The 8,449-nt window shown below is 48.1% G+C and overlaps 1 protein-coding gene across 1 annotated transcript; it reads left to right on the top strand.

Annotated features, from left to right (window-relative positions):
* Window positions 1-2,638: 2,638 nt before the first annotated feature.
* LOC107470857 (uncharacterized) lies at window positions 2,639-4,201 on the top strand. The gene is made up of 2 exons (XM_016090279.1): window positions 2,639-2,995; window positions 3,053-4,201. The coding sequence occupies exons 1-2, from the start codon at window positions 2,639-2,641 to the stop codon at window positions 4,199-4,201; spliced, it is 1,506 nt and encodes a 501-aa protein (XP_015945765.1).
* Window positions 4,202-8,449: the final 4,248 nt, after the last annotated feature.

Raw genomic sequence — 8,449 nt, forward strand, 5'->3', positions numbered from 1 at the left:
TGTGCCGATGTTGGTTGTTTGGTTTGGGGTGTTCCTGATCTAGATTTTCTCTATTTCTCCTTCAGGTTGTGGACGGAGCTCCTCCCGCCTCCGAACTCTACCGAGCTCGATTGTGTGGAATTCTTCTCCCCTGCCTCTGAGGTTTTGACTTTCATTGTAATAGCGGCGCGCCATCTTCTGATATGCCTTTACTGTGGCTATTCCTTCTGCGGTTGGAAATTTCATGCATAGATGCGGAGTCGAGACTATTGCGCCGAATTGATTTAACGTTGCCCGACCTATTAGGGCATTATAGGCTGAGCTTATGTCAACGACGATGTAATTTATTTTGAGTGTTCTTAATTGACTTCTCTTTCCAAAAGTTGTGTGGAGCGGGATGTATCCCATTGGTTGAACCGGGGTATCACCTAACCCGAACAGGCTGTCCGGATATGCTCTGAGTTCTTTTTCTTCCAAGCCGAGTTTGTCGAAGGCAGTTTTGAATAAGATATCGGCAGAGCTCCCCTGGTCTATCAGTGTGTGATGAAGATTTGCGTTTGCCAGTATAACAGTGATGACCATGGGATCGTCATGCCCTGTCGTGATGCCAGATGCGTCTTCCTTGGTAAAAGTGATTGCCGGGATGTCGGGTGCTTCCTTCCTTTCTGCGACGTGATATACGTCTTTGAGATGTCTTTTGCGGGATGATTTGGAGATTCCTCCCCCAGCGAATCCGCCGTGTATCATGTGGACGTGTCTTTCTGGCGTCCGAGATGATTGCGTAGTTGGTCCAACATCTTCTGCTCTTCTTCTTTTCCTTTGTTCATCCTCATGGGTGGCCAAGTATCGATCTAGCTTTTCTTATCGTACGAGCTTTTCTATGACGTTTTTTAAGTCAAAACACTCATTGGTGGAGTGCCCGCGGATCCGATGGTATTCATCCTTTTTTGCCTTTGAATGGTCGAGCTGGTGGTATTTTTTCTGTGTTGCAAACCTCTCTATAGACATCCACGAGAGACACCCGAAGAGGGGTGTAATTGTGGTTTTTTTTTATTTTCTCCCCATGTCGATCTTCCTTTTTTCTGGAATCTTTGTCTTTATCCCGAGGGGTGAACCCTACTTTTGAGGTCTCTCCTAATCGGAAGTTTTCCTCCATGTTGATGTATTTTTCCGCTCGCTCCTGTACCTCGTTCAGGGATGTGGGGTACTTCTTTGATATGGATTGACTAAAAGGCCCTTCTCGCAGGCCATTAATGAGACCCATGATGGCAGCTTCTGTTGGAAGGTTTTGTATATCCATGAATGTTTTGTTGAATCTCTCCATGTAGTTACGCAGGGTTTCTCGCTCTCCTTGTCTGATTCCCAGTAAGCTCGGCACATGTTTTGCTTTGTCCTTTTGAATGGAGAATCTGGTTAGGAACTTTTTGGCCATGTCGTCGAAACTCGAGATGGATCTTGGAGGGAGGTTATCGAACCATTTAATTGCCGTTTTTGTTAAAGTAGTTGGAAAGGCTTTGCAACGAACTGCATCTGAGGCATCGGTGAGGTATATTCTGCTTCTGAGGTTGCTGAGATGATGGCTGGGATCCGTAGTGCTGTCGTACAAGATCATGTCTGGGAGTTTAAAGTCTTTTGGGATTCTTGTCTTCATGATCTCCTTGGTGAATGGATCTTGGTCCTTGCGGGTGCTATCTTCGGGAGTGGATTGGCTGGCTTTAGTCTTGACATCGGTTTCAAGTTTTAGGAGTTTGTTCTCCAATTCCTGGCGTCACCTTATTTCTCTTTATAGATCATTCTCGGCCTCTCATTGACGTAGAGCGTCTTCCTCAAGTTGTTTTAACCGGTCTTAAAATGCCTTCAAGGCTCCCTCGTTTGGGGAGTCCTTATTGTTAATTTAGGGAGTGTCTTTTGGTGTAGTGTCCGTGTTTTGTGCGGCGTTCTATCCTCTTGATCTGAGCTGTGGTTGTTGTCATGGTCATCCTCCATGGTGCTGGGATGACTTCCAGGTTCCTCGGCAACGGCGCCAATATTCCGAGGGTTACATGAAAGTAGAGGTCGATCTCGGACGAGATCTTCTATGCTGGTCGGGGGTGCGGAGTCCGATTTGATGATCGTGGTCGGAGTCGCTGTGTCCGACTCATTGGACTTGGTGATGATGCTGATCCTTCATCCCCGGAGGATGGGGGGTACCTGCAAGGGACTCCGATGCTTAAGTTAGCAAGGGCATTAAGCAGGTATTGAGTAGAATCAGAGTATGAGTTATACCTGGGTGCTCTAGTGTATTTATAATGGCATAGGGTGACCTTCTTAGATAAGATAAGTTAGTTATCTTTTCTTATCTTTATCTTATCTTCAAGTGAGGTCATATTTATCTTCAAGGGAACTGCCCTTCTCTCTGTAGGCTTGGGCTGCCTTAGGATTTGGGGCGTGTTCCTCTATTTGGGCCCTTCTTTGGGCTTTCCTGGTGACTTGGCCGAGCTCTTTGGAAAGAGGTTGGATTGCCCTGACCTGAAGAGGTCGGTCGCTTTGTCTGTCGAACATCTCGGGTCGGACAGCTCGACCCAGGGTATGAACAGACCCCCAAGAGCACCTCACAGTATTTGAAGCAAGAATGAATTTGGAAGCGATAAGCGACGCGGTCAGGTGTCGAGCATTCCCCATGACGCTGGCCAGCCCAGCAATCCGATGGTTTAACGCGCTCCCACAAGGATCTATCACGGCCTTCACAGACATCTCCCAAAGCTTTCTAGCTCGGTTTACGACACGCATAGCCAAGGCAAAACACTTGATTAACTTGCTAGGGGTCACCCAAAAACCCAGAGAGCTGACCATAAAGTTCCTGGATAGGTTCAACAACGAATGCTTAGAAATCGATAGCCTCATGGACTCGATTGCCAGTCTCTGCCTAACGAACGGCCTGCTAAACGAGGACTTTAGAAAGCACCTCACCACTAAGCCCGTCTGGACCATGCAAGAAATTCAAAGCATGGCTAAGAAATACATCGACGATGAAGAGGTGAGTCAGGTTGTAGCAGCCAATAAACGGTAGCTCTCGAACCCCTCGGTTCGGCAGGCCCCCCAGGTCGACAGATATAAGGACAATCTTAGGGACGGGACCTTGGCCAGGCAACCCAAGCAACCCCCACGGGTAGGGAGGTTCACGAACTACACACCACTCACGGCGCCCATAGTGGAAGTCTACCAGCAAATTGCGGACAAGGGAATCCTATCCAGACCTAGACCATTGAAAGAGAGAACAGGATGCAACAAAGGCCTTTACTGTGATTATCACAAGGGATTCAGCCACAAGATCCAAGACTGCTTCGATCTCAAAGATGCCTTAGAGCAAGCCATCCGAAAAGGGAAGTTGAGCGAGTTCTTCCGACTCATCCAGGAACCGAGGAGGCGGGAACGAGAACGCTCCGAAGAAGATCACAGCTGGACTATCAAGCCAAGACAAGAGCCCACAGGGAACGTCGACAACCCCTCAACTTTCGTAGTCAACGTCGTGGTCGGGCGTGACACCCTCCAAGTTCAAATCAACAGTAAAAAGGGATACCCGGATCCTCTTCTTCTCGACAGGAGGTCCCACCGCCCCAAACAAAGGACCCCCATGATATCTTTTGGTCCAGATGATCAATGGTTTCATGATCTCCCCGAAAACCCCTCCATGGTAGTCACAGCAATGGTTGGGACGGGGTTAGTCAGACGAATCCTCGTTGATACCGGGGCCGACTCCAACATCCTGTTCAAGAATGTATTCAACGCTTTGGGGCTCAAGGAATCCGACCTCAAGAATCACCAGCACGGGGTCATGGGGCTGGGTGATAACTATATAAAACCTGACGGGACGATCTCTCTCCCAATCTACCTAGGAGCCTGCGATGCCAGGAGGTCGGTTATGGTGGACTTCGTAGTCCTTAGAGACTCCACAGCCTACAACATCATTCTAGGGAGAAAGACCATCAATGAGTTCTCAGCCGTGATATGTACTAAATTCCTAACAATGAAGTTCATAACGGACAAGGGAACCGTTGGCTCCATTAGGGGAGACTTAGAAGCGGCAGTCGCCTGCGACAACGCTAGTCTCTCCCTAAGAAAAGAGTCTAAGAAGGCAGCCGGAGTATTATTGGCAGACCTGTACATAAGGATCGAGGACAAGCCGAGGCCGGAACCAGAAGGGGACATGGAGAAGTTCCAGATGGGAAAGTCAGCAGAGTAGTTTACCTTCGTAAATAGGAACCTGCCTCACGAACTCAAGGGCCCTTTCATGGAGGTCGTAAGGGCGAACGGCGACCTTTTCGCATGGACACCATCAGACATGCCGGGCTTGGATCCCGAAGTCATGTCCCACCAACTAGCTATCAAATCAGACGCCAAGCCAGTAGCCCAACGGCAAAGAAAGATGTCTCAAGAAAGGGCCAATGAGGTCACCAAACAAACAGCTGGGCTACTAGAAGCTGGGTTCATCAAAAAGCTCGAATACTCGACATGGCTGTCCAACGTCGTCCTTGTCAAAAAAGCCAGCGGGATGTGGAGAATGTGCGTCGATTATTCTGACCTGAACAAAGCATGCCCTAAAGACTCCTTCCCCCTCCCCAACATCGACACCTTGGTAGACTCGGCGGCAGGGTACCGTTTCCTCAGCTTGATGGATGCATACTTCGGGTATAACCAGATCTCGATGCACCGACCTGATGAAGACAAAACGACATTCATAACGCCAGGAGGCAGCTATTGCTACAAAGTAATGCCATTCGGGTTGAAGAATGCATGAGCCACCTACCAACGGTTAATGAGCAAGGTCTTCCACGATCTCATCGACAAAACAGGAGAAGTTTACATAGACAACATCTTGGTGAAAACGGCAGAACCGAGCAACCTTATAGACGATCTCCAAGTTGTCTTCAAGGCACTAAGAAAATTCAAGATGAGGCTCAACCCACTCAAATGAGCATTTGCCATAGAAACCGGGAAATTTCTAGGCTTCATGATAACGCAAAGAGGGGTAGAAGCCAATCCAGACAAATGCAAAGCCGTCCTCAAAATGATGAGCCCAGGGTGCGTCAAAGATGTGCAGCGACTCACTGGGAAGCTTACGGCTTTATCTTGGTTCCTCAGAGCCTCGACAGAAAGGGCCATCCCATTCTTCAACCTAATGAAGAAAGAAATCGCCTTCGAATGGACCCCGGCATGCGAAGAAGCGTTCAACCATTTCAAAAAGATACTCTCAGAACCCCCATGCTCAGCAAGCCCAAAGAAGGAGAACCTCTGTACTTATATCTGGCGGTGACCACACAAGCCATGGCGGCAGTCCTCGTCCGAGAAGAAGACAAGACTCAACGCCCAATATACTTCATCAGCAAAGTACTCCAAGGGGCGGAGTTGAAGTACACCAAGCTGGAAAAATTGGCTTACGCCCTACTAACCTCGTCTAGAAGGTTAAAATAATACTTCCAAGGGCATGTGATCATCCTAAGAACCGACCAGGCCATTCGGCAAGTCCTTCAGAAACCCGACCTTGCAGGGAGAATAATGGCATGGGCAGTAGAGCTGTCTCAATATGACTTGCAATACGAGCCCAGGCAGGCAATCAAAGTCCAAGCGATGGCAGATTTTCTGGTAGAAGTCACAGGAGAGACACCCGACATACCAAGCACACGGTGGAAGCTCCACGTTAACGGAGCATCCAACTAAATGTTCGGAGGGGCTGGAATCATTCTCGAAAACTCGAAAGGAGTAGCGTACGAGCAGTCAATCAAATTCGACTTCCCAGTCTCCAACAACCAAGCAGAGTATGAAGCACCGATAGGAGGGTTAATCCTAGCTAAAGAAGTCAGAGCATCAATGATAGAAGTTAGCAGTGACTCCCAGATCGTCACCTCCCAGATAAACGGCAGCTACCAAGCCAGGGACACGCTTCTACAAAAGTACCTGGAGAAGGTAAAAGAGCTATGCAAAAGCTTTGAGGAAGTTGTAATTCAACATGTCCCTAGAGAAGGAAACGTCTGAGCAGACCTCCTCTCCAAGCTAGCAAGCACCAAACCTAGTATGGGAAACAGGTCTCTAATCCAAGGGCTGACAACTGAACCAGCAATCATATTGTGCACAACCCAGACACTGAGCCCCCCTCATGGATAGACCCCATCCTCCGATACTTGGAACACGACGAAACTCCCGAGAACGAGAAGGAAGCACAAGCTACAAGGAGAGAAGCCCCCAAGTATGTGATCATACAAGGACAGTTATACAAGCGAGGGCTCCACCAGCCCCTACTCAAATGCATACACCCCGACCAAACGGACTACGTCCTAAGCGAGGTCCATGAGGGGTATTATGGTCACCATATCAGAGGAAGGTCGTTGGACAGAAAGATTATCCGGGCAGGGTATTACTGGCCCACAATGACGTCGGATGCCCAAGAGTTCGTCAAAAAATGCAAAAAATGCCAAGAAAATGCCAACTTCCACAAAGCTCTACCCGAAGAACTCAGTCTGATGATGGCGCCCCGACCTTTCGCCCAATGGGAAGTCGACCTCTTAGGATCATTCCCACCTGAGCCAGGTCAAGTAAAATACCTAATAGTAGCCATAGATTATTACACCAAATGGGTGGAAGCCGAACCACTGGCTAGCATATCTTCGGCCAATTGTCAAAAGTTCATGTAGAGGCAAGTAGTCACCAGATTCGAAATCCTAGAATTCATCATATCAGATAATAGGACACAGTTCACCGACAAGAAATTCAAAGAATTCCTCTCAGGACTAGGAATCAAGCAAAGGTTCTCCTCAGTCGAGCACCCCAGAGCAACGGCCAGGTAGAAGCAGCCAACAAAGTCATCCTAAAATGGCTAAAGAAGCGACTTGAAAGGAAGAAGGGTTCATGGGCAAACAAGCTAGCCTTAGTCTTATGGTCTTACAGAACCTCCCCCCAATCATCTACCGGCGAAACCCCCTTCCGACTCACATACAGGGTCGACGCAGTCATCCCAGTCGAAATCGGGGAGCCGAGTCCAAGGTTACTCCTCGGAGGGGAAAACGAGGCAATCGAAAAGGACTTGATTGACGAAACAAGGCAAATGGCACATCTAGTAGAGACAGCAATCAAAAAAAGGATAGCCCTAAGATATAACAACAAGGTGCTGAAGAGAAGCCTCGGGGAAGGTGACCTGGTCTTACGACGCAACGACATAGGACCGCCGAGCCCGGGAGAAGGCAAGTTGGCCGCCAACTGGGAAGGATCTTATAGGGTAAGAGAAGTCCTCGGCAAAGGCGCCTACAAGCTGGAAAGATTGGATGGAAGCGAGGTCCCGAGGACATGGAACATGACAAACCTAAAAAGGTTCTACTCGTAAGAAGAAGTGGCAACACGACCTGACGACCCCACCGTCCTCAATACTAATTTTCTTCCCACCTTTTTCACTTAATTATGTATTACATCATTCCTTTGTTTTTAGTTCTATATATATGTAGTAACTTCATTTTTTGCAAGATATACGTCAATGCAACGAAACAGCAAAACGGCGAACAGTTGACCTAACGGAGACCCGGGACTGATCACCCCGGGAACCAAAGGGACCCAAAATTAAAACGCGTAACTTAAAAGCAACAAGCAACAAAGATGGTAAATACCATAAAAATGGTAAACCAAACACCAAATAAGGCCACGACAGCCCAGATAAGTAAAATGATAAAGTAAGCAAAGTCGTGATGGCCCGAGCAAGCGAATACCAATACAAAACCACAAACGGCTTAATTAAAAGAAAATATCAAAGTATGCATTACATTCCAAAGGCGCCTCAAACAGGCCCAAAAGAAAAAGAAAATATAAAGACTAAGCGAGAAATACAAAAGCAAAAGGAGAGGTATCCATCTCAAGGCATGGGGATATCTACGATCTTCCCATCCTTAACCGTCTTGAAATCACCAATCTAGGAAAGATTGAGGTCGGGAACCAGCACAGCCACCTGAGCCTTGATCCCCTCCTCAGTGAGCTTCACGGCCTCTTGAGCCCCCTTCGCAATCTCTTTGTTCTTTTTCTTCAGAGAGGATACCTCCTGGCGAGTAGCCGCAGCCGAGCTCTCCGCCAATTTCAGCTTCTCCTCCAAATCCTTAACCTTTTTCTCAGCAGCAGTAGTTTCAGCACGAGAAGCATTCAAATCTTTCATCAAGGAGAGGTCCCGATCCACCAGCCTATTGATCTCCTTAGTATCCTCCTTCGCCTTCTTCTCCCGCTCTGCCAATTTCGTCTTTAGAGACTCCTCCCGAGATCTCGAGTCCGTCAAATCCTTCTAGAAGTATCGAAGCTTCCCTTCCAAAGTATGAATATTGCCCAAGACAGGTTCCACCTTCTTGGCAATAGCGATAGCTCGGAGAAGGCTGCGATAAATCCATCTTGCCTGGCCAGCGAGGTTGGCATCCCAAAAAAACTCCTCGGTGCCAAGGAGCAATTGGGATTCAATGAAGCCCCC

This window comes from Arachis duranensis, chromosome 10, assembly GCF_000817695.3.
Source record: "Arachis duranensis cultivar V14167 chromosome 10, aradu.V14167.gnm2.J7QH, whole genome shotgun sequence".
NCBI classification, from domain to species: domain Eukaryota; kingdom Viridiplantae; phylum Streptophyta; class Magnoliopsida; order Fabales; family Fabaceae; genus Arachis; species Arachis duranensis.

Excerpts from the sequence above, each read along its gene's own strand:
- LOC107470857 (XM_016090279.1), top strand. The coding sequence starts at position 2,639 with ATGACGCTGGCCAGCCCAGCAATCCGATGGTTTAACGCGCTCCCACAA. Across the intron at positions 2,996-3,052 it reads AATACATCGACGATGAAGAG|GCCCCCCAGGTCGACAGATA; the intron begins GTGAGTCAGGTT and ends TCGGTTCGGCAG.